We start from the raw sequence: 27,487 nt of genomic DNA, 5'->3' as shown, positions 1-27,487 counted from the left end.
TATATATATATATATATATATATATATATATATATATATATATATATGGACCACATCTTTATCCATTCATCTGTTGAAGGGCATCTCGGCTCTTTCCAGTTTGGCTATTGTGGACATTGCTGCTATGAACATTGGGGTGCATATGGCCCTTCTTTTCACTACATCTGTGTCTTTAGGGTAAATACCCAGTAGTGCAGTTGCTGGGTCATAGGGTAGCTCTATTTTTAATTTTTTGAGGAACCTCCATACTGTTTTCCAAAGTGGCTGTACCAACTTGCATTCCCACCAACAGTGTAAGAGGGTACCCCTTTCTCCACAACCTCTCTGACATTTGTTGTTTCTTGCTTTGTCAATTTTTGCCATTCTAACTGGCATAAGGTGGTATCTCAGTGTGGTTTTGATTTGAATTTCCCTAATGGCTAATGATGATGAACATTTTTTCATGTGTTTCTTAGCCATTTGTATGACTTCTTCGGAGAAGTGTCTGTTTATGTCTTCTGCTCACTTTTTGACTTGATTATTCATAGCCCTCTTCATCTTTAGGTTATCAGCAATGCAATGAATCCTTTCCACGCTTTGAATCTCTGACTTTGTTTTCTGCAAGTAGCAGAAGAAAATTCTGCACTTTTAAAAGATTCATGGCACTGGGTCATACTCACCCAGACACTCTCCCTATCTTACGTTCAATTGTGCCATATAACATAACCTAATCATTGGAGTAAATGCCACCATATTTACAGTCACAGGGATTATGAAACACCAGGACTGGGGAGGAAATTTGGGAAACCATATTAGAATTTCCCAACAGCAGGCCCAACAGCAGGGATTATCTCTACATAAGCACATTCTATATATTAAAAAATTAATGACATATTGTTCAGTGAAAACAGCAAGTTTACAATTGTATGTTTAGTATATATTTGTTGGGATAAACTACATATGTCTATGTATATAATGTATATTATAATCTTCAGTAATTTTTTAAAAGACTAAAATTTCTAAAAAGAATTCTTGAACTGACAGACATTTAAAGTTTTGGTAGTGATACTTTCTTAAATTGGCTGGCAACTTAAGAGAGACAATTATAGCAAGTTATAACAAATATTGGCTTTGCTATATGAGTAGATAAATAGACTACAATGTTTCATTTATACTTCTCCCCTTCTTCAAATGGCCAGCTTCAGATGTCAGTGTGGAACAAACATCTGCTTTGATGTTGAGTGATAATGAGGTAATAGAAGAACAAAGCCTATAAAAGGCCAGAATTTAAAATGTCCTTTGTATTTTTTCCTTAATATCATGGATTCCCCTATAAAATGAATACATTGCCTAAGTTAAATTTTTTTTCTGTATACATATCTATTAAGATTGTTAACCATTATCTTAATCTATTTAATAATTACCACATAATTATCTCCTCAAAATAGTACAAATAATTTTCTTTTAGAATAGAATTTGTGTTATGGTTTGTAGTTGGTTCTGTATGGATTCTCTTATTCTATTATGTGAATTTCCTTTTTCACACAAGGAGTATTATGGTGTAACTTATTTTCTATGTACCTCTGGTGTGCCTGTTAATATGCCGGGTTCTCTTACTGGCTCTTTACCAATTTAGCGAAATGCTCTAAAGTCTCAGGGTACCAATGATTGATTTCATCACTCAACTGGCTTTCCCTAATGAGTCTTCTTTATGCCAGGTTTTTCTGCTAGGCCTTGGGAACACAGAGTTGCCCTCAAAAACTTAATCTTTCTTGATTATCACATGAAAACACTTATGTTAGCTATCTTCTCATGGCTGCTGTGCAAAGCAAGCTAAAATGCTTCATTTCTTATTCTCCTGGAGTTTATTCAGCATTCAAAATACCCTTGCGTAGAATTAACTTTTTCTTGAAAATCAGCTGCTTCTGTGGTTGAAGTACAGAACTCTCCTTGAAAGTCCAGCATTCTACCCAAATGAGATAATTTGCCTCTGTGAAAATCTCAGGTGCTCTAGAGAGGAATTTTCTTTTAAAATGATGTTTGAGAATTTTGTTTATTAACAGTTTTGCTTCCCTCTGCAAAAAAAAAAAAGTCATGTCTTACAATGCAACTGGATCTTATTGGCAGGAGCTCAGGCAGCCAGTGAGGGACCTGCAGTTCAATCTTGGTCCTTCCACTTATGTCCCTATAGTGTGGTCTAGCCTGTCTTAACTTGGTCTGGGACATAGCCTCCAGCTCACTACCCAACATTCCCCCCAAGGATTTTCTGTGAGTCCCAGCAGGAATAAGAGGAGCTAGTACCCTGGCTCAGGTGACTGTCAACATCACTTTCCTTTTCTACTCTCTTCTCTAGTCTGTCATTGTCAATATGCATATCTTCCTTGGAAATTACAGAGATTTATGGAAATTAAAAATGAGCTCACTCTCATAAAAGAAAGCCAGGGATCAGGATGCCTGGGTGGCTCAGTCGGTTAAGCATCTGCCTTCGGCTCAGGTCATGATCCCAGGGTCCTAGGATCGAGTCCCGCATTGGGCTCCCTGCTCAGCCTGCTTCTCCCTCAGCCTCTGCCTGCCATTCCCCATGCTTGTGCTCTCTCTCTGACAAATAAATAAATAAATTTAAAAAAGAAGGAAAGAAAGAAAGCCAGGGACCTGTGTAGTATGGATGGAAAAACTCACACACAAATATTTAAGTGAATCTGTATATAATCCAATTATCTTGTAAGTTTTTTCATTAATATGTTTTCTTACATAGCACAAAACTGAAAATACAGAATGAATGCAAATATGGTTTAAACCTAAATATATTGCATTCCAGTGGCCAAGCCAACCCAACATGCTTTCATATGTATGCCCAAGGCATCAGGTCTTGCTCAGAAACATTAAAGTGAAATCTGTTAATGGATAGGCAAAGTGAAGGTTTCACTTTAGATATGTACCTTGGTCTGTGGTTAAACCTATGTCTTTTTTCATCTGAGAATAAGATCAGAAGTTACCAGTGGTTATTATGCTCTGAGTCGAGATGTCAGACTAGAGAAAATTTTTAATACAGTGTCCTATAGAGTTTAGTTGAAAACAGTAAAAGAAATGGTCACGTTCTTTAAGATCTTTGTTTAGAAGAAATTTGCCTTCTGCTCTGTCTAGACCATAATGCACAGTGCAACGTGGAAGAGAATGACTAATGGCTTCTGACCTAAGTTCAAAAAAAATCCTCTGCCTGGAGAGGCTTGTAGAGAATTAAGGGGTATCAGGGGCAGAAGTTATAGTAGATTGGTATAGTCATTTATTTATGAATCAGACATCTATTTTGCACTTCCTATGTACTTCCACTGTTACAGTCTCTAGAGATATGGCAGTGAATAGAACATATAAAAATTCCTGCTCTCATGAAGCTTACATTCTGGTGGTGAGAGTCAGTCAATAAATATAATAAATAAATAAAGTGTATAGTATATTTGGAGGGATAAATGTTATCAAATATAAAAAGTAAACTATAAGGGAGAATTTGCCATCTTGAGTAAAGTAGTCAGCATAGGCCTTACTGAGAACGTGAATATACCATGGGGCTATCTTCCAGGGGAAAGACCTCTTGTCTACCATCCTCACATCAGTGGATCTCAAAATGACTTCCAGGGGCACATGGGTGGCTCGGTTGGTTGAGCATCTGCCTTTGGCTTAGGTCATGATCTCAGGGTCCTGGGATCAAGTCCCACATCAGGCTCCATGCTCAGCAGGGGGTCTGCTTCTCCCTCTCCCTTTGCCTCCTCCCTGCCTCCCGGCTCATGTTTATGCTCTGTCTCTCTCTCTCTCTTCCAAATAAATTAATAAAATCTTTAAAGAAGAGAAAGTTCTCTTATTAAAAAAAAAAAAAAAAGACTTCCAAACTAATAAGGTGGAGCCAAGGGATAAAATTTTAGTCAGCTTCCTCACCCTTGGTCATTTAAGGATAAATAAGTAAACTGGATGGTTGGATAGAAAGATGATAGATAGATAGATAGATAGATAGATAGATAGATAGATAGATAAGAAATGAGGGCGGGTTGGATTTGGGCTGTCTTTTAAAGGTAGAACTGTGCTGGTTTCATTTCTGGTATGGTGAAGTGAGCTCCTACCTGGCTAGCCCTCCCACAGTTACCTATTAACACTGGCTAAAAACCAAAAAACAATCACCTTAAGGTTCTGCAGAATGAACAAAGCAAGCAGATATTGGAGGGGAGTAAAAACTTAGAGAAAGGAACCAACACATGGTGAATTTCCTGCTTTTATAGCTTTGGTCTGAGAGAACATCCTGGGGTAGCTAAAAGTCCAACAGAAACCCTGCCATATTTTTAGCCTGAGGAACCAAGAGATGGAGCCTGGGGCAAGCATGACCACTGCAGGAGTCTTGGAGAGGAGAGAGTAGGAGATGGACAACCCCAAATTCTATATATGAACTCTGCCCATGTTAGCAGGTGATCCCTGAAACACAAATGGGCAAGGCAAACTCAAGGCAGCTAGCAACTTAAGGCTAAAAGAAAACTGAGATTTGACCTCCATCAATCACAGGAGAAATATTACACATTGAGTCTAATCAAGTTAATTCCTATTAAAATAAAAATACTAACTAACCCTCTAAAGAAGACTATAAAAGAATCAAGCATCTCCATAGCATAACAATTACAATGTCCAAGGTACAGTCCAAAATTTTGGGACATACAAAGAACCAGGAAAATGTAACCCATTCTCAGGTGAAACAGAAGCCAATCCTGAGATAACTCAGATGTTGGAATTATCAGACAGGGCTTTTTTTTTTTTTTTTAAAGATTTTATTTATCTGACAGAGAGAGACACAGGGAGGGAGGGAACACAAGCAGGGGGAGTGGGAGAGGGAGAAGCAGGCTTCCCGCTGAGCAGGGAGCCAGATGCGGGGCTTGATCCCAGGACCCTGGGATCATGACCTGAGCCGAAGGCAGACGCTTAACGACTGAGCCACCCAGGCGCCCCCAGACAGGGCTTTTAAAGCAGCTGCTATAACACGTTCAATGAAGGAATAAATAGTAAAAATCTCAACACAAAAATACAAAATACTTTTTTAAATAACCAAATGGAAATTTTAGAACTGAAAAACATATTTATATTAAGAATATCTGGAATAAAAATATCTCTGGATGAGGTTAATTGAACCAAGAGATCATAGAGAGAATCAGTGAATATAAATACCAATATGAATTATCCAGTCTAAAAAAGAGAGAAAAATATTGAAACAAAACAAAATAAACAACAAAATCTTAAGGTGACAATTTCAAAAGGCTCACAATGGAATTTCAGAAGGAGAAGAGAAAAAGAATGGGTCAGAAAAAACATTTGAAGAAATAATGGCAAATAACTTCACCAAATTTTGTGAAAGACATAAATTTACAGATTTAAGAAGCTTATCAAACACCAAACAGGATAAATAACACACAATTGTCTAACTACTTAAAACCAATGAAAAAGAAAATCTTAAAAGCTGCTAGTGAAAAATGCCACATTGCATACAGGGAAACAATTCAAGTGATCATGGGCTTTTTCTCAGAAATACAGAGACCAGAAGACAGTAGAAAAGCATCTTTAAAGTGTTGAAGAACAAATACAAAATTATATATCTAATGGAAAGGGTCTTTCAAGAATGAAGACAAAATGAAGACATTTTAAGATAAAGGAAAACTAAGAGAATATGTCACTAGCAGAATTGCAGTTCAAGATATGCTAACAGAAGTTCTCCAGCGTAAAGGAAAGAATTGGAGGGAAACCCAGATTTTCAGGAATGATTGAAGAGCACTGGAAATGGTAAATATGTGGATAAATATAAAGTCTAACCTCTTAACTTCCAAAAAAATACATGACTATATAAGGCAAAAGTAATATTTTTTGAAGGTATTATAATGTGTGTACATGTAGTACATATGACAACTATAGCAGAAAGGATGGTGGGGAGTGGTAATTTAACCTCTAAAGTTGAAAATTTTCTACCTTTTATGTAAAATGGGAAAATATTAACTCTAAATTTACCATGAATAGTTAAGGATATATAAACTAATGCAAAGAAGTATAGCTAAAAAGCCCATAAATAAATTAAGTGGAATTCTAAAATATTCCCGATAATGGGAAATTCCTAGAACTGTTTTGGTCCTTTGGTTTTTCACATCCTAAACTACATCTTCATGGTTTCTTGAAAGACAACTCTACATTAAGGGAGTAGGATTTCAGGTATCATTCATAATGGCAAAGAGTTGCCTCTGTGGCTAAATTTAATTAGTCTTTCTTAGAAAATTGTTAGATTATAGATGTCAAAATCATCAAGACACGAGAGAATAAAAGAGGTAACTTAGGGTAGAAGGAAAATCCTTTGTGAATAAAGTGGCAATAACTTTTGAACAAGTTTTTCAACTTGAATTGAAACCTAGAAAATTGCCATGATACACACAAACTAATCCCTCCCTCACTTCTTTTTTAGAGTATTATATGTGCAGACCAAAAATGTTACAGAGCCTGCCGTGAACTGGTAACATTTATCAAAAGAACTAATGACTTGTTATAAACTCTCAAGATGGCTTCCAGCATTAAGTCTACAGTTGCAAAAATGACTTTGTGTAGAATCTAGATGAATTCAGATAAAAGGTATTCTCTCCTTTCCTTCATTTCTACTCCTGCTTCAAGGCCAAAGCCACAGGTAGAGTGATCAGCCAGGTTAGTCACTCCCACTCCTGTCCCAACATCTACTTGGCTGCACACCTTGTCCTGCTCATTTCCACCAGTTGCTAGTTAACAGAAGACAGTTCTCAAAGGATCCACTGCTCCATCCTAGTCCAACAGATCATTTAAATAACTGCTATAGGCTTCTCAAATACAGCTACTGCAGATCACAATCTGTTAGAGCCAGTAGAAAGCATCTGTCAGAGATGTCAGGGCCCAGGTTGGGATATCCACTGATTGCCACTAAGGGCTTTGTTAAAGAAAAAAATTACTGACACTTGTTAAAGACAGTATGGCAGACTTTCAGGACCGTTGCAATGGGTGTAAGGACAGCTGCAATAGGATTTTGCCTTAGAGGAGAGAGATTAGATTACAACAAGGAAAAATGAGAATTTATAACCAAAGAGCAGGTTTGGGAGTCAGTGGATGGAAAATTACATTGAGACACAACAACAACCATTGCATTTGGAGATTGTCAGGGGAGGTTTTAAATGATGCATTTTAACCATTGGATAAGAAGAAACTTAACAGTTGATTGAGGAGTGAATGGGCAGTGCAGAAATGTAGAGGCAGGGATGAGGATACTCTGAAGAAGTTTGGTAGAAAAGAATGGCAGGGCTGAAGGGGCTTTTGGAAGGGAGCATGAAGATAGGGAGAAGAGATAGTGCAATGGAGCACGGTCCCACAGGGACTGGGGAGGAGGGGTTGAAGTGCCTGGAATCACAAATAAGTTGGATTAGGCTATGATAAATTTGGAAGACATCCATATCCAATGATTTTTTTTTTTTTCCAGTGAGGCTTAAGGAAAAATGTAAAGGTTTGGATCAGTCTCTGTAGGAAAGAAATAGAAAGGGGCACGAGTGAACATTCCTTGATTGCATATGATGTGTCAAGCCCCATGCCAGGAGCTTTATAATGTCACCTAATTCAGTCCCTGCATCTACTCTGAGTGTAAACAGTTGGCTAGTGTCCAGTCCAGGATTCAAGTCCTGGTCTTCCCCCTACTTTATTTCCATTACACCATATTGTTACAGGGATTCATGAGAGAATAGCCAAACAGATTGCAGGATCACCAGAAGATAGAAATCAGGAACTTTTAAGGAGACCTAATCATAGTCATGGATTCCAGCAGCCAAGGGATCTGTACTTGACTGCCTACCATACCTTCCAAAAACAATAGGCAGATTTCTCCATTAGCAATCCCCTGAGAAACAGATTCTTTTTTTTTTTTTTTAAAGATTTTTATTTATTTATTTGACAGAGAGAGACACAGCGAGAGAGGGAACACAAGCAGGGGGAGTGGGAGAGGGAGAAGCAGGCTTCCTGCGGAGCAGGGAGCCCGATGCGGGGCTCAATCCCAGGACCCTGGGATCATGACCTGAGCCGAAGGCAGACGCTTAATGACTGAGCCACCCAGGCGCCCCAAGAAACAGATTCTTGATGCCTGAATGTTATATCACTGGAAGCACATCAGGATCCCAGATTTAAGAGAAAAGCTGAGGGAAAAACTTACTTTGATCAAAATTAAACATTTATCTGCTCCAGAAACCCTGAAATATAAGTTGTTTTACTTCTTGGTTTGCTTTGAATTTTTTGCACTGAAACATCTTACTTCCATTAAGAAATTTGTGGGATAGGGGCACCTGGGTGGTGCAGTTGGTTAAGCATCTGACTCTTGGTTTCAGCTCAGGTCATGATCTCAGGGTCTTGGGATCGAGCCCCACATCAGGCTCCCCAGTCAGTGTGGAGTCTGCTTAAGACTCTCTCTTCCTCTGCCCTTCCCCTCACCCCGCAATCTCTCTCTCTCAACTAACTAAATAAATAAATCTTTAGAAAAAGAAAAGAAATTTGTGGGATATATTAAGGCTTAAACTGATAAGGCTGAGTACCCTATGGATAGCTTCAGAATAACAGTTAACCTAGTTTATCTTAATTGGTTAGTGACATTTATGTAGGGCCAAAAGTCAAAAAGTATGGCTGTAGAGGAAATGGAGGAATCAGCTTGCAGTGAGTTCCCCACTGCCCAGAAGAGTATCCTGGTATCTCACCTGGGCTTGCAAGATTTATGAATGAATGAAGACACAGAAGTAAACCAGGGAGAAAGAGTACAGGATCCTTTGGTACTATATTCTTAGAAGAGTGTATGTGCACAGAGGCAGTACATATAACCCCTTTACATCCTGCTTCTGAGGGAACACAGGGCTTCTGAAACCTGTCTGATCCCACGTTGAGAACTCCCCTTTAAGGCACAAACAGCCCACTCTGGAACAGACCTGTGCTATCTTAGTACTTATGCTTTGGCATCCACCTCATTCCATCTGCCTGTTCTGGCTCCACACTCTGATTCTGACCAGGGTGTGGTCAGCCACGACCAACCTGTGGCTTTATTCCACTGCCCTGAGGATAATTCAACCTACCCATGGTTCATCCCCAATCCTAGTTCTGCCTGAGATTCTCCTGCCTCACCCCTGTAAGTCAGGACTTACCAGGATTCCTGGGCCTGACCTCTAAGGTTTATCCTTGCCCTTGTCTTAAACTCTCTGAACTCACACTCCTGCCAGAGCGAGCCTACCTACCTTACCATGGTTAGTGCTGCCAAATAAGCTGGACTGCTTAACCCCTCTGTGCTTTTATTTCCTCAACTATAAAATAGTAGTATTTGCCCTTTCTCTGCCATCATGGTGTGTGTGGTTGACTGTTCCTTGCCATATCTTTTCACAAGAATTTCAGGATTGGGTGATTCCTGGCCAAGAAACAAAAGCAGAATCATCACATTCCCCAGTGGATTTGGATGAAAACTGGTAATAAAATCAAGTACAACTCCAAGAGGAGACATTGGAGAACCACCAAACTGGGTCTATAAGGAATCACACATGAGATGGCATACATATTTATACTGCATGAAGGTCACTTGCTCATATTGTATCACTCTGTAAACATCACTACTACCTGAACAACAGACAAGTTTTGTTGAGGAGATGATTTTTCTCTGTTACTATGCTGCTACACCAGTAGGTTGGTTCAGTAATAAATATGTGAGACCTTTTGTTTGAAAAAAAAAAGTAGTAGTGTCTCCCTAATTAAAGTGACAGTGCAGTCCCTAGAACAAAGCCCTGGAAGATAGTAAATCTCAGTAAATATTCACAGTTATCATCTTTATTATACATGTTTAAGCTTTGCTCTTGAATCTAAACATCAGAGTTCTTTATATGCTTTAGCTGGGCTTGTGAAAGACAGAAAGGGCAAGTAAAGGTCGGTTGCCACTGCAAAGATTCTTCCCACCACAGAGACCCTCTTTTTGCTAGACACCTGGCAGGGAGCCCTCCCTGGGACCTCAGTAGCAGGATCTCTGCCAGCTTTGCCTGGGTGACAGGACAGCAGAGAGATTTCATGACACTAAGATGTCATCAGAGCTCTATGGCAGCAGCAGGCACATTCAGAATATTCATTTATTGCTGTGAAGCTCTTGAGAGCCTTTAAAGCAGGAAAAAGCTGTGTGTGTACAGATAGGAGCCTTCTGTGGGGAAAACTACCCCTTTATTATTTCTCATTTTGCTCTCAGCTACCTTGGTATTTTAATTGTGTTGTCCTTATAAACATAAAGTCATTAGAAGTCAAGAAGATTTTATTAGGTAAAGTTTATTTTTATTTAGTAAGTCTCTACAAGCTGTAAGCTTCTATGCTTGATTGTTTGAGGGTTGCAGGAGGTACTGTCCCTGCTACTTTGCAGACAAGGACACTGGACTTAAAGGATATGTTAGAGATCCCCAGGACAACCCCTAGTGGCCATTCATTAGAAGGACTTTTGGGATTCAGCATATAGCTGTATTCGTAGCTGAGATTTATTACAGTGACATAGGATACAGAGCTGGATCATAAGGGAGAACACAGGCAGAGCCTGGAAGAATCCATGTGCAGGCTGACTTATGCTTTCTGCCTCACATGAGGGGATCACACAGAACACACTCTTCCAGCAGTAAAAATGCAGCAGTATCTGTGCAGTGTCTCAGCCCCCAGGAAGCCCATTTAGAGACTCCGCACGCAGTGTTTATAGGGGGCTGTCACATGGGCAGCCTTTGCTTACCATATAAAAATTCCCAGAAGGGAAGCAAATGTTCAGCATAAGCCATATTGCCCCACAGAAACAGTCTAGGCACAGTGAGCCACCCTTAACTGTTGGGAACTCTTCAAGAACCAAATTCCCAGATGCCAGGCAAAGGCTGACCTTGCAAGCATACCTTTCTAAGACAGCAGTCTCAGGCATGCTATGTTGACTCTCTTCTGCACAGAGAAGGTGTCACATATGTACACACCAGCTCTAATGCTAGCCTGTCAGAGGCACTGCCATAAATGGTTAGATGTTAGCAGAGGAATAGATCCTTTCTGACTGATGGGGCCATAGAAGCCTCCATGACCGTACAAAGGATAGGCAGGGTTTGCACAGAAGAGAGAAGTGGGGAGATAGGATGCAGTGAAAAAAGAATACTTTTAGAGAAACACAAGCAGACCCATCTGGCCTGAAACAAGGTATGTTGATGGAAATAAAAGAATTTAGGGAGACAGAAGAAGACAGATGCTAGAGGGTCTGGACTGCCAGGTGGATGCTTAGGAGCTTCATCTACAGAGCTGGAGCAGCACTGAAGGTTTCTTTTTTAAGAAAGGAAGTCATATAGTTCAAGCTATGTTTGCAAAAGATACATATAGGGGTGATAATTCAGGCTTACCTGGAGGTTGGAGTGCCTAGAGATGGAAGGCTACTGAAGATACCTGGACACGTTCCCAGAGGGCCTGGGCTTCAGAATCTGCCCATTCATTTTTGGCCCACCTCACTCTATAGTAGATACGTACAATATGTGGAAAAGGTAAACTGACTGCTATAAGAGTGCCCTCTAGTACCTTGGCTGGCAGGCCAGAGATAGCTAAGTATGTCTTAACATGTGTGGTGAGTTTGTACTACAATGCTGTAAATGCAGAGAAGAGATTATGTTTACTGAAAAATGTTGTATAGCCTACACTGATCAAAGTACTCAGAAACTGCCAAATCCCCATTCCAAGCCTGCACAAATATCTGTCTGCCTTGTCCCAGCTGCAAGCACAGGTAGAGCAAATCTCTGACCTTAGTACACCTTCTTTCATGAGACTGCAAGTACTCTGTGCACATATCTAGCTTTCAAGGCTGCCCCACTCTCAACAAAAAGTTCAAAAAGGGCCAAAGGGCAGACCACATGGGACCTGCTCACTGCCATTTCTTTATAGTCTGTCTGACTTCCTGGATTCTTGTCACATATCCCTGGCTATTGATGTCTCAGACTGTCTCACTTGGGCCATGTGCAGACCACAGACTTCCTTATCTATGCTAGGTTTTAGGAGGTCAACTTACCTCTCACATGCCCATCCATTTCTAAGCCTTAGGGACTAAGAACGCCTGCATCCAGGAAGTGCCATTCCTAGATCTGGCCCCTCTGAACACCTGTCCTCCAGCCCTCAAACCCCACCTATGTATACTGACTCTAGTGTTGCTAGCATTATAATTTTGCTCCTTGGAATAGTGCTGCTATGCAGTAGTACAGAATCTTTTGTCCCAGTGACCCCCCCCACAGACCATGTAGGACTTTATAGGATGATAGAAATGTTCTGTGTGTATAGCAGAACATTGTGGTGTTCCTGGTAGCCACTAGCTTCACGTGACTATTTAACACTTAAAATGTGGCTAGTTTGACCGAGAAGTGAATTTCTAATTTTACTTAATTTTAATTAAGCTCAAACACAAATAACTACATGCGGCTAGTGGCACTACCATATTGTACAGCACAGCATAGAACCTGGTAGGCTGAGTGATCTGCTGAACTGGTTGTGCTGGATCATGGCAGAAAGGATAGATTGAGTCTGTGTGCACAGAATACCTAGAGGAAGGAAAGACATGAAACAAAGGAGGAAAATTAAGAACAAGAGAGTCGTTCGTAGTCTCAGATGTATACATTTGTGTACATTTATAGGTATGTAATATTTAGAGACATGTAGCTACTTTCAAGGTGGTTTATTTCCTTTTGATCAATATTGTTATTTTCACCATTTAAGTATATACGAAGAAAGACAATTGGAATGAGTACAGGCTTCGGATAATCCAGACATGAGTTGAAATCTTGTCTCTATACCTTATTAGCTGTGTTACTATAATATTGACCTTTTTTTAAAGATTTTATTTATTTATTTATTTGACAGAGAGAGAAAGAGGCAGCAAAAGAGGAAACACAAGCAGGGGGATTGGGAGAGGGAAAAGCGGGCTTCCTGCTGAGCAGGGAGCCCAGTGTGGGGCTCAATCCCAGGACCCTAGGATGATGACCCGAGCCAAGGGCAGATGCTCAACTGACTGAGCCACCCTGGTGCCCCTATAATATTGTTTTTAAAATAATATCACTAGGGGCTCCTGCATGGCTCAGTTAAGCGTCTGACTCTTGGTTTCAGCTCAGGTTGTGATCTCAGGGTCATGAATCAAGCCCTGTTTCTAGCTCCACGGTCAGCAGGGAGTCTGCTGGATATTCACTCTCTCCTTCTCCCTCTACCCCTCCCCCTGCCCACTCTCTACCTCTCTCTCAAATAAATAAATCTTTTAAAAAAATAATATTGCTAGTTGTCCCATATTAACGGAGAGTAAAAAAGAATTTGACATAGTTACATTGTTCCTATATTTTAAACTTCTTGAAAAAAATTAGAGCTTTTAAATACTGTCAAAGTTTTAGTACTTAGGAAATCTTTATTTGCTATTGTTCCTTGAGATTATCCCTGGGCTTCTCAGCCTTATTCTTTAAAAGAAAATGTCTAGTAAAATGTCAGACAGAGTTATTTTTTTATTATGTTCAGTTAGCCAACATATAGTACATCATTAGTTTTTGATGTAGTGTTCAATGATCCATTATTTACGTATAACACCCAGTGCTCATCACAGATTTAAATACTCATTTGGCTTTCAAGTTGGCTCAGTCTTCTAGCTTCCACTCAGAAAACAATCAAGATTTTTTCTACTTCTCCTGTGTATATTTATTTTGGTTTCTATAGGCTCTGCTATTCCCATCAGGATTCCCTCTTGACATATAATATGTTAAACAGAAAAATTTTGCCTCATTGAAGCACAGAAGCAGCAACAGAAATAGTAACAAGAACAAGTTAATAAGTATAAGTAATGTATATTCTGGTATCCTTAAAGGACTTATGTAGTTACAATATAGGCCAAATCTGTAGGAGTGTGTGTGTGTGTGTGTGTGTGTGTGTGTGTGTGTGTGTTAGAGCAGACCATGAAAAACCTCAGACAAATGCTATGATTTTTCTTTTATCTGTGAATATATATTCTTCTTGCTCTTTCTCATGCCCAGCAGAGAAAAATAGGTGTAGTGAGTAAAGGAATGAAATTTAAAAGACAAAATGTTCATATTCTGAACAAAGAGCTAGAAAGCACAGAACAAAAGATTATCAATGTAAATGTAGGTAATAAGGGAGGAAGGGAGCAGGGTCAGGAAGATAGTCTTTCCAATGAAATTTGGAGTACTCCTGCCAGGTTCCTGCATATCACATGAGGTAATGTATGAGAAAATGCTGACAAACTCTATAAAGTGTGGTACATGTGTAGATAACTGCTGTCATCCTGTTCAAAATCTTGGTGTGTGTTTATTCCATTTCCGTTATGCTGTGTAGAAATTCCGAAGCATAACTGCGAAGACTGGAGAGTTTCATGCACTGAATTCCTGGAGAGAGTGATGTTTGCTCAAAGTGTGTTTTACTTGCAGTCAGATCCTAGTAGTGAGAGAGTGAATTTTTGAGGTTATCTTTTTCTAGTTAGTAGACTATCCATTAGGAAACACCATGATTGGACTATGTTATGTGTGGTCTTTCATAAAAGATAGTCATTTTTCTGTATTACTGCCAAGACATTTTTTTCCCCTGAAGCCTTAGAGAGCAAGCACACTTTAGCATTTGTTTAAGCCTTTCCAGTTTACATAGTAAATAAATTGGGAAACATTGTAATAAATAAATAGGAAAACATTGGATCATGTTATCAGTGATTTGCTCTTAAATGCTTTATTTTTCTATGATAATGCTTGGCCATATTTTTTTTCTCCTTTTATTTTTTTATTAGCATATAATGTATTGTTTGTTTCGGGGGTACAGGTCTGTGATTCATCAGTCTTACACAATTCACAGCGCTCACCATAGCACATACCCTCCCCAATGTCCATCACCCAGCCACCCCATCCCTCCCACCCCCTCCACTCCAGCAGCCCTCAGTTTGTTTCCTGAGGTTAAGAGTCTCTCATGGTTTGTCTCCCTCTCTGGTTCTGTCTTGTTTCATTTTTCCCTCCCTTCCCCTATGATCCACTGTCTTGTTTGTCAAATTCCACATATCAGTGAGATCATATGATAATTGTCTTTCTCTGATTGACTTATTTCGCTTAACATAATACACTCTAGTTCCATCCACGTCATTGCAAATGGCAAGATTTCATTTTTTGATGGCTGCATAATATTCCATTGTGTATATATACCACATCTTCTTTATCCATTCATCTGTTGATGGACATCTAGGCTCTTTCCATAGTTTGGCTATTGTGGACATTGCAGCTATAAACATTGGGGTGCGCATACCCCTTCAGATCACTACATTTGTATCTTTGGGGTAAATACCCCAAAGTGCAATTGCTGGGTCATAGGGTAGCTCTATTTTCAGCTTTTTGAGGAACCTCCATACTGTTTTCCAGAGTGGCTGCACCAGCTTGCATTCCAACCAGCAATGTAGGAGGGTTCCCCTTTCTCCACATCCTCGCCAACATCTGTCGTTTCCTGACTTGTTCATTTTAGCCATTCTGACTGGTGTGAGGTGGTATCTCATTGAGGTTTTGATTTGGATTTCCCTGATGCCGAGTGATGTTGAGCACTTTTTCATGTGTCTGTTGGTTTGGCCATATATTTAAGTATAGTCAGATAAATTATGAAGTAGCATTCTTTCTATACACTTGATGAAAGTGTTCTTAGCTAAATTGTTTTTTTCAACATTCATTTATTAATTTGTTTAGCATTTCTTTCAGAAACACTAGGTCTGGGTTACTCTTGGGAAGTTACAAAGGACCTATCTATGAAGGGTGCATTTGTCTACCCCAGACAAAAAAGCTGTTTCTGAACACAGAGAAGCAACCTCTGTCCTAACATTGCTTATTTGGCATCAAGGGCTAGCATGGTTATTTTCTTATCACACTTCAGACTGCTTGACCTACAGCTGACAAATATAAGTGTGCTACTTCTGTAGACCTCAGAGACGTAATTAGCAAAACACATAGAAGGCAGGGTCATTCCCTCCATGCCCCAATTTCCCCACACGGATGTACAGTTTTCTTAGAAGCATTTTGACTTGAATGTTGGAGACAGCAAAGATGACCTGTTGTGCTGTCCTGTCAGCAGAACCTCACCCTCTTTGCACCCCCATTTATTCATCTACATATTGTTAGAATTGGGAGCCTGATCCTGGGATAAAAGCATAAATCATTAGAGTAAAAACAACTGTAGCTTTTCACATAACTGATCATTAAGTAACCATTTAGTTTGATTTCATGAGAAGTACATGATTTCTAAAGACCCTTTAGGGGCTGTATAATTAGAAAAATGCTATTATAAACATTCAAGAATATGTGATAACAGGTTTACTCATGTGTCTCTTTTGCTTTAAAGAACATGAAAAGAATCTATATCCTGGGATTGTTTGTCATTCAAGTCTCTGCTTGTTCCAAATCAGGCAAACCATTGTTCCCATCACCTCTTAGTCTCCTGGGTGGGAGTGCCATAAATGTTAAACAGACTAGGTGTCACCAGCAGAACTGGGATGAGGGCTTGGCATAAGTTTTCTAATCAGAGGGGTCAAGTGTCCCATGTAGGTAATAGGGATTATGGGGCTAGCTGGATTTCCTTCAGGCAGCACCTCTGGGAGCCTATGTGACACAGATACTGTGTGTCTCTAGGGCAAGATGTAGTTTGCAGCATTACCCATGGAACCCCCATCCTCTCCCGCACCACGTTTTTTCCAATGCGCATTTCATAAGATGAAATACAGATAAAGCATGGGCTTTGAAGTCAAACAGATTCAAATTAGAATTCCAGTGTCACTGTTCTCTCTCTACTTTCTGATCTCAAGCCAGGAACTCTGCCCCTCTGACTGTTTCTTCAGAGATGAAATATCTGTTATGAGGATTAAGTACAATTAGGCAAGAAAAGAAATACTTTAAATAACGCCTGGTCCATAAAAGACACTCATTCGGCGGCTGCTTCTGCTGCTGTAGTAAGTTGATGAACACCCGGAGCTTCATCTCCCACCCATGTCTTTTCCCTGAATTTCAGATGTGGGCTTTGATCTGCCTGTTTTTTTTGTTCACCTACATATCCCACAGAGACTCTAAATTCAGCGTACATGTCTGAACTTTATACCTTCCCTGGCTGACTACCACAGCCAATCAACCGCTCACATCCATTCTCCTCTCTTCTGTTCCCAAACTGCATCATAGCTTGCTGGAGCTACTCCAGTTGTCTTTGGAGTATTTTCTATGTTACCAACTTGCTGTCAACCCTGCAGCCCAAGTGATCATTCTAAAGACTTAGGACGTCAACACTGCTTCTCATAGTTGAACTTTCCGGGCCTTTCTAAGGCCCATAATGGGGTTTTCCAAACTTGCTAATCCTAACAACTGAAACTTTTTTTTATCTTTTACATCAACATGGATGGGACTGGAGGAGATTATGCTAAGTGAAATAAGTCAAGCAGAAAAAGTCAATTATCATATGTTTTCACTTATTTGTGGAACATAAGGAATAGCATGGAGGACATTAGGAGAAGGAAGGGAAAAATGAAGGGGGGGAAATCGGAGGGAGAGATGAACCATGAGAGACTATGGACTCTGAGGAACAAACAGTGTTCTGGGGGGATGGGTTAGCCCTGGTGATGGGTATTAAGGAGGGCACATACTGCATGGAGCACTGGGTGTTGTACAAAAACAATGGATCGTGGATCACTACATCAAAAACTAATGATGTATTGTATGGTGACTAACATAACATAATAAAATTCTTAAAAAAATGCAGATTCTTCCACTCTCCCCAGAAGTCCTCTGAGTCCTTTCCTCTAGAAATTCTGATCCAGAAGACCTGGGATGGAGTCCAGAAATCTGTATTTTAATAAGCTGCCAGTTACTCCTGATAATAGCCAAGTTAGGAGAACCCTCACATAAGTCCCCTCTGGATTTGTCCATCTGTGTTGCATAGTACCTTTGACCGCTCCCCGGTTCTCCAGTGCCCTCCTAACTCATGCTTGGAACCTTCCCACCATCAAGCTGCCTCAGACCTCTGAGAGTCTGCACTTGGAGCACTCTCCTAGAATCCCCTTTTCTCCATCTCTAACTACCCCTCACCAAATGCTGAAAGCCTAGCAATATTGCAAGAATCCTTTACAGTATCTCATTTGGGCAGCCTATCCTCATCCCAGTAGAACTTGTCAGCAGCCCCTTTCTGTGTAATTATAGCATTTTCACATTATGTTGCAATTTTGAGTTTATGTGTGTCTCTCTCCTAGTAGACTCAAAACCTTGAGGATAGGGAGGGACCATTTCATTTCTCTATTTCCCAGTATCTAGCTCAGTTTCTGAAATATGGTAGAGGCTAATGAGCACTTGTTGAAGTGAATGAAAAGGAGGGAAGAAGGCTAGAAAGAATCCTTGAATTGTAATAATAGTTATAAAAGTGTTCTTTGGAGCCCTGAAGTGTCTCAGGGACAGGTGATGATTAGGAGAAAGGCCTAAGTAGGGAGGATTCTTTCCCGCCTGTCCCCCCACCCCCCCAATTCAACCAAAGTAGCTGTCTTTATCAATTTTTCATATATTGAACAGTGTGAGGTTTTATTGAAAAGAAAAGCTGATACTAAAAATAAATTTGAAAACCACAGTACTGATTTGCCTTTATGAAACCCCTTTATGCATTTCTGCTCTTGTGCTTCAGAATGAAGTGGGAAAACTTGAAGAACTTGAGAAATAAAGCCAAGTGATCTAAATTGGAAAATGAATCTGTGATGAAATACTGGAGATTTTTTATTCTGTTGGTTGTGCTATATACTATGGCCTTGGGGCTGCTTGTCTGTTTTTAAGCACCTGGGAGGTTATCACAAAAGAGATGCTAAGTAGTTGCCATCCATCTCCACAGAGGACCAAATGAGAAACATGAAGATTAAAATGAATGAGTTGAGAGAATTCTTCTGAAATTACTTGAGGAGAATGCTTGTATTTCCAAAACAGAGTCTTCAGGAAATATTCTCCCTAAGTATCAGAGACTATCTCTGCCTCAACATAGGCTGGCATCTTATTGGTGATCACCAAACATTTGCTATAGGGATGCATGAATGCTATCCATGGAGATGTGTATGAGTGTGTGAATTAAAACTTTCATAAAATCAAGTGATCTTAAAATTAAGATACTGTAAGACTTGCCACAGATTCAAATTATGGAATTCATTTGTAGCAACTTGCTCAATACTATGAAATTATGAAATTAATTTAACTTCATATACTGTTCATGCATAGCTCATCATAAAAACAACTAAATATGGAGAAGTTCTCTTATAATGTTGCTTATTGAAAAGTAAGAATTTAACACCATCTCTTTTTTCTTTTGAAAGAATTGGAGTTTTCTCGCCCATATTGTTTAAGAGAAAACCTGACCTGTTGCTCTCATATAGAGGATGTTCGTAAAATCTCATTAATAAATTTTACTCTTTTGGCCACAGTTCCTTTCATACCTTTGGGAAATATGAGTGGTTGCTGTAGTTCTCATTGGCAAGAAGATTCTATCAGCATTTATCAAACTTTGCACAGACTCCATTGCCTTATATGAAAGCAGCTTGTGGGGTCAGATGTCTTCGGTCCCATTGGTATCAAAACACATAATAACATTTAAGCCTCTGAGAACTTCTAGAGGGTAAAACCTTGTTTAACTGTGTTTAATGCAGTATTTTCCACTTTTTTTGACCACTTCAGGAAACATTGGATAGGTATTTGCCTTCAAATAGTTTGAATGTTAGCAGAAAGCATCATTTGTTTATCATACCCATTGGAGAAGCTAGCAAAACAGGAAATAACTAGATGTGTACCCAAAGCCCTATGAAATGAGGGGGGAAAAAAAACAGTTATTTTCAGTTTCACAAATTGTGAAGGCTAGGTGAAACCAGAAGCATGAAAGGCTCTAGGACATGTGAAGGTCTTGTGGGCACTATGAAAACTCAGGGGCCTCCTCCCGCTGTTGAGGAGAAAGGGAAGTTCTTGGGTTCTGTAGGGCCAGCAACCCTGTCCGCTCGGGAATTTGTTTTATGTACCCTTTTATCTTTGGACCAGAGCTTGATGTAGCCCCTCCAAACCATATACCTTTCTGTGGGTCTAGCAGCTCCAGCAGCAGTCTGCTTGGGAGATGTCTGTCCTTGAGAGATTGGTAATGTGATAGTGAGAGCAGTTGCAGGTGTTCCTTCAACAAAGAGTGCAGAAGTAATGATAAATTCTCTGGAAAAGACATAAACTTCCTAAAAATGTTTCTCTACTCATATACCAAGTTAAGAGCTAACTGAGTGGTTGTTAAATGCATATATACATGTTAGTTAGGATAGATAACTACAGTAACAGACAGAAAAATGTTACTTTGATGCTCTTATTTCCTGTTTCTTTGATACACCTCAACTTTCCATTACTAAAACTACTAACTTATTTGTATCTATACCTGTTGTTTCCTCCTTCCTTCTTTCCTTGACTCTCTGAGTTTCCCAAGGAGGTGGGAATCTCTTTTTCATTGCCAATTATTTTCTGTTTCCTCTGTCTTCAATATCTCACCATCTACAGACATTGTCCTATTAGAAGTAAATGTTGTTAGGTGTACCCCATCTTTTTTTGAAGTCAGGTTGTTGAACTGTAATTTACATGTAGTAAAATTCACTCTTTTTAATACATAGTTTGGTGAGTTTTGACAAATTTATAGTTGTGAAATCACCATCATATTCAAGAAGTAGAAGCTTTCATCACCCCAGAAAGTTCCTTCATGCACCTTTGCATTCAATCCCTGCCCTCCTTCCTCAGCCGTGACAGCTCCTGATCTGGTTTCCTTCCTTATAGTTTTGTCTATTCCAGATTATAACATAAGTGGGGACATACAGTATATGGTCTTTTGTGATTGATTGGCTTCTTTAACTTAGCATATGTTTTTGAGATTCATCCATATTATTATACATATCAGTAGTTCTTTTTATTGTGAAGTAATATTGCATTGTATAGATATTCTATTATATGGATTGTCCATTCATCTCCTGATGAACATTTGTGTTCTTTACAGTTCCTAGCTATTATGAATAAAGCTGCTATAAATATTCACATATGGGTCTCTGTGTGGACATAAGTTTTCATTTCTTCTAGGAATAAATACCTAGGAGTAGAGTGATTGGATCATATAATAAGTGTACGTTTAACTTTATAAGAAACTGTCAGACCGTTTTCTAAACTGGTGATACCATTTTGAACTCCCCTCAACAGTTTATGAGAGGTCTAGTTGCTCTACATTCTCACCAACCGTTGGTATATTTAGTCTTTAATTTAGCCATTCTAATAGGTGTGTAGTGGTATCTCACTGTGCTTTTAATTTGTATTTCTTTAATGATTAAGGATGTTTTCTTGAGCTTATTTGCCATCCCTGTATGTTCTTTGGTGAAGGGTCTATTCAGATCTTTTGTCCATTTTTAAATTGAGTTGTTACTTATAAAGAACTCTCAGAACTCCATAATATTCTTAATACAGTCCTTTCTTAGATGAGTGTTTGTAAATATTTTCTCAGTCTATAGCTTGTCTTTTTACTTTAACAGTGTCTTCCCAAGAGAAGATGGTTTTAATTTTGATAAAGTTCAGTTTATCATTTTGTTGTGATTCATGATATTCACTTAATAATCTGAGATCAAAGATTTTTCTCTTTTATGCTAAATATGGAAATACAAATGTGAATAAAATACACAAAGGTACTTGTCTTCATTTTTCTCCTGTGTTTTCTTCTTATAGTTTTATAGTTTTAGCTCTTATGTTTAGGTCTATGATCCATTCAAGTTACTCTTTTGTAAGCAAGGATCAAAGTTTAGTCTTTTTCATATGGATTATTAAGCGTATTTGTTGAGATTACTGTGCTCCTTTACTGAATTTTGGTGCCTTTACTGACAATTAATTAAGTATAAACATATGTATTATTCCACATGTTAATAAAGACCTCCCTTGGGACGCCTGGGTGGCTCAGTCGGTTAAGTGTCCGCCTTCAGCTTGGGTAGTGATCCCAGGGTCCTGGGATCGAGTCCTGCATCAGGCTCCCTGCTCAGTGAGGAACCTGCTTCTCCCTCCGCCCCTCACCCTTGCTTGTGCTCTCTCTCTCTCTCAAATAAATAAATAAAATGTTTTTAAAAAAAAGAGATGGGCGCCTGGGTGGCTCAGTCGTTAAGCGTCTGCCTTTGGCTCAGGTCATGATCCCAGGGTCCTGGGATCGAGTCCCACATCGGGTTCCCTCCTCGGCGGGAAGCCTGCTCTCCCTCTCCCACTCCCAGGGCTTGTGTTCCTGCTCTCGCTATCTCTGTCTCTGTCAAATAAATAAATAAAATCTTTAAAAAAAATAAAAAATAAAAAAAATAAAGACCTCCCTCAACCCAACCTGCCCATTCAACTATAAGTTCATCACTTCTACCTTTCCATAGCCATTTATTAAAGAGTAGCCTATGGGGCGCCTGGGTGGCTCAGTTGGTTCAGTATCTGTGTTCAGCTCAGGTCATGATTCCAGGGTCCTGGGATTGAGCCCCATGTCAGGCTCCCTGCTCAGCCTTGTCCGTCCCCAGCCACCCACCTGACCCCACCCCCAGCTCCTGCTCTTTCTAGCTCTCTCTCAAATGAATAAAGTCTTAAAAAAAAAAAAAAAAAGAGTGGTCTAGACTTACTGTTTCTGCCTCCTCACTTCTTACTCCTCACACTGGGCTCTTTCTCTACCATTCCACTAAAACAGTTATTGCAAGAATCACAGTAGTCTCTGTTCTGAACAGCCAGGGGGCACTCCTGTGCTTGTCTCATGTGATTCTCACTAGCCTTGGACTTCACTGACCCCTCCCTCCGCTTTCAGACATTTTCTTCCCTTGACTAACATAGCATCCCACCTCCTCCTTATTTTTCTATTTGTTGCCATATGTCTACTTTGCTAGTTCTACCTCTTTTTTCCTAAATATCAACGTCCCTCAGGATTCTGACCAAAGCCCTTTTTCCTGCTCCTTCTATGCACATTCTCTCCTTATTGCCATCCAACCCCCTGGCTGAAAAAAATCTCAAGTTTATATCTGGCCCAAATATTTTTTGAGCTGCATTTCTGCATATTTAATTGTCTACCAGGACCACAAGCTCTATGAAAAAAAGTACCTTGTATGTATCTTGTTCACATTTGTAGTCCCACATTTAGCACACAGAACTTAATAACTATTTGTTGACTAAATGAACAAATGAATACATGAACAAAGTAAGCAACCTGTGAAGTTGATATTATATCTTATAATTCTAGGACAATATTTTAATATTGACATATATGTGGTGAGTACGTGACTGTGGGCACAGGAGAAGTAAATTACTTTCAGAATCATATATGTGGTCTTTGCCATGGCTCAGTTTTCCTGTTGCAGTTGATGGGGAGCCTTGGGATGAAGAGGTAGGAAACTGAGCCTGGGCAAGAGTGAGAGAGCGAGGAGACACCTCTCCAGATGTCACAAATACTGTATCTCTGGTTTTTTAATTCAGTAACTTACTTCAGGAGCTAATTTGTGTTGTTTGTGGAATAAAATGTTTTAATGGCCCTATTAAATTCTGATTGCAACTTTAGTTATAATACATTATTCTCTTTGACTTTTTGCTCAAATTTTTGTAAGTCCCTGTAACTTTTTTTTTCTTATTCCTGAAATGATTCTTAAGAGTTATATGGGAAGATGTAAGTTGGGTAATGTAGATCTTTTTGGCTCGAGTATGGTGGATATTTTTTTTTTAAAGATTTTATTTATTTATTTGAGAGAGAGAATGAGATAGAGAGAGCATGAGAGTGGGGAGGGTCAGGGGGAGAAGCAGACTCCCTGCTGAGCAGGGAGCCCGATGTGGGACTCGATCCCAGGACTCCAGGATCATGACCTGAGCCGAAGGCAGTCGCTTAACCAACTGAGCCACCCAGGCGCCCCGAGTATGGTGGATATTTTTATGATCTGAGTGTTCACATCAGAGAATGTATATGCTTGTTATGGGCCTAGCATTATGACTGGAGTTTTGGGGTATTTGGAAAATAATAGAAGATAGTCTTAATTGCTCCTCTCAGGGAGCACACACCTTTAGGGAGGTAAGAGTCACTACCAGCAAATAAACAGCAACAGCTGTTAGGCAATTTGTAGTGTCCTTTGCATGCTGCTTGGCAAGAAAAATAGTGTCCTGCCATTAGACATGTACTTTTGGCCTTTCCTGTCACTATGAGCTGTTCTGAAAGTGTTTAGGGCTTCTCTATAAATGCCCTTTTTATTTGTTTTGGAGCATGTGGTCCCTTACATTTTTCTGTCTCTCTCTCCTACATTTCAGTGAGCGGTTTCTGGTGAGACTGAACAAGAATGGTGGGCCAAGGAACCCAGAGAAGATAGAACGAATGTGTGCCCTTTTTACAGTATGTGCAAATTCTCTTTCCCTTCTCTGCTGTTGACTCTACCCAGGGGCCTGCTATGTGGATATTGTCACCCTGGAAACGAGCATTTATTCTTACCTCCTCACACACTGGGGAGATTAGGACTTGATTTATGTTTCTATCAGGTTTTAATGAAATATTTAAAGAAAACTGAAATCAGCTATAGTTTTTAATTGATTTTTTATTAAAGAAATATAACCAAGTACCTTTTACTAATGTAGATTTTAGAAGCTATTTAATATAACAGACAAAATCTGAAAGAAGTCTTTCTTACTATTCTTATTCAAGACCACTGGGAATTTCTCTGATGTAGAAGTATAGTTTCTCTAAAGGCATCCACCAAATTTACAGCTTTGCAGTTTTTTAGTGAGTGCATATAAAGAGAGACAAACTAAGTAGTTCTTCTCTCTCACATACCAAATAGAGGGTCCTTTCCTACTATGATCTATACTTTCATTTTTTCCCAATAACCATGCTGTCATTCATGGTCTCCAGGATCACAAACTCATCAGCTCAGAGAAGATGTAATAATCTGCTTCTAGAAAGTGCTCAGCCTCACAATACCACATTGCCTTGTATATTCTTCAAGTTGATTCTGATTTACTAAATGTTTTTTATTTAGTTTAAAAAAAAGAGGTAGTGTGCAGCTTTGTTTATTTCAGTTTATTTATTTGCTGAAGGAGAAAACAAGACCATGTTACAATTTTAAACCCGTTTTGACTCTCATGGAGTCTTTGATCTGCTTCAGTGCTACTGAGATACATTAAGACCCATTAACGCTGGGAGGTGTGATAGTCTCACAGTGCTACTGCCCTGGTGTGGGGTGCATGATTGATGGGTGACAGGTGTCTCAGAGCTTACAGTGTGCCTCTTAAACACAAATGAGATTTAGCTAGGCATCTTATATGTGACTTTCTCTGGAAGATAAAACTGGATTTTTTACCTGACTTCTTTGTTCATTTACTACAACTTTATCTTTCAAAACTTCAAACAACGTTAACTGCAGAATCAGAAGCCACTTTCACAGGGATAGCTTCTATTGAAAATGCTCCAAATGTACAGAAACATTTGTAAGTCTAGTTAAGCTAAAGTGATTTTTTTTTTTTTTTTTTTACCCATCTTTGAGCTCATCATACAAACCTTAGGAGATAATACTGGAAGAAAGAGCAGGTAAAGCAGACCTATGAAGACAGTTAAGGGAATTAAGATGGTTTAGTCTGGGAAAAGCAACACTGTTCCTTCAGTAGGAAAAGAACAAGGGAAAGAGTACAAGTTGCAGTTAATGGGATTTAGGTTAGAATATTGGGAGAGATCTTCTGAAGTGAAAGTGTCTAAACATTGAGGTGGTCCTCTGGGGCCACCTTTCTGAAAACAGAAATAGAAAGAAATGAGACACCCATCTGTCTAGAATGCCTCAGTGACCTTAGAGGTTTTTCTAGATCCTGGTTCTCTGATAAAGCAGCAAAAGAAACCATTGCTTCCTTGTTCTTTGGCATTGTGGAAACAGAGCTGTGTGCATGTGCTATCTTTGAATATGATGAGTACAGTCCTTGTCTCTTGAAAAACGAACTTAATTATGATGATATTTGAATGTAATTACAGTAAATCAAAATTTTCATTTTGTAGCATTTTAATTATCTATATGGGCCTAGAGGCCTACGCTGTAGCTGTGACTTGATAAATCAAAGATGCACATAACATTCTTGTGCTCTTATTCTGCCACAATGGGAAGACACAAGGCTGCTAAAAATACCACTTCTGTAGTTCCCTTTGCGGTACAGCTCTGGATTGTTTTTTAAGATCCTAAAGAGTGATTTGAGAAATTTTTACAAAGCACATGAAATTTTTTCACAAGATTGTCTTAGCCAGGATTTTCGTGTCTTACTTTAAGCTATATGAAATAATAATTTTGGTGGAACCTATTTTCTCATCTAAGACTTGAGTGCCTCCTGTGGGCAAAAGGGTTTTCCAGATTGACATACATGCTACAGAGTTTGAGAGTAACGCACGAAAATGCAGCCACAGCTGTAGTCAGTGCCAACCTGATAGCTTACCTTAGCATCAAGAAGAGGGAAGCCTACAAACTGAGTGGTTTTGCAGGATTACTCAAGCAGACTTCAGAGCCACATTATAAACCAATCACATTATTCATGGCTCAACCTTGTTCTCTGTAAAATCTGGGTTTTTTCTGACCTTGTTAGATTTCAGAGCTTCCTGTCCAGGAAGAACTTTATCCAGAAGGAGGTGTTTCATATTTATGTGAATGCCTAATACAGTGAATATCTAATACAGTGATTTCCTAACTTTCATGATAAACAATGGCTATGTGTATGAGTGTGTGAGAGCATGTCTGTGAATTTACTTATTATTAGACATCCAGTGCTTCACACACAGTGCCTGGCAAATACTAAGGCCTCAGTAATGATTTAAATAAATGAATATGTTTCTTTTTTATTTTATTTGAGTGACCAACTCAGAAAATGAACTTGTGTTATTTTCCTTGCATTCATTGGCATTATATTTTCTACATTTATTTATATCTTCTGCTTCTTTTATAGCATAAGTATGAATAAATCGGCTTTGTTATATATTTGTAAATCCCATTATCTCTACAGAAAAAGGGCAGTTCAGGCACAGGAAAGTGAGTTGACTTTTCCGTGTTTCAAATGGAACATCAGTAACTGAGTCCCAAGATGCTGAGCCCTGAGTCATTGCCCTATGACTACCGTATAGTTGGGCACCAGCTTTTAATTATGTAGGATTGGAGGGTATGCTCCAATGAGTAAATCTAAATTCAAACTCTGCTCACCAAATGAATGGTGGGAATCCCTCTTCCCATCTTGCTTTTACAGGTCTTGTGAGTATTTTAATGTGGGTAGCCACACTTGGTACTTAGTTGTGAAGAGTAAGTGTTTAGTAACTCTGTGGTAACTGTGTCTAACCATGCACTTATATTTAATAGGATAGCTTTCACATTGAAATTATGTGGGACTCTCAAATAATAACTTCACATAAAATG

At 39.3% G+C, this 27,487-nt stretch overlaps 1 protein-coding gene across 1 annotated transcript in view; it reads left to right on the top strand.

Annotated features, from left to right (window-relative positions):
- The window catches only part of DOCK3 (dedicator of cytokinesis 3), a 482,665-nt gene that overhangs the window by 337,054 nt on the left and 118,124 nt on the right, over nucleotides 1–27,487 (top strand). Inside the window, exon 9 of the mRNA XM_044912806.1 lies at nucleotides 24,369–24,450. Within this exon, the coding sequence (XP_044768741.1) occupies nucleotides 24,369–24,450 (82 nt within the window). The remainder of the gene's footprint in view (nucleotides 1–24,368; nucleotides 24,451–27,487) is intronic.

The sequence above is a fragment of the Neomonachus schauinslandi genome, chromosome 1 (genome assembly GCF_002201575.2).
Source record: "Neomonachus schauinslandi chromosome 1, ASM220157v2, whole genome shotgun sequence".
Lineage (NCBI taxonomy): Eukaryota > Metazoa > Chordata > Mammalia > Carnivora > Phocidae > Neomonachus > Neomonachus schauinslandi.
Note: the sequence above shows the minus strand (reverse complement) of the source record. Positions and strands in the feature narration are given on the sequence as shown.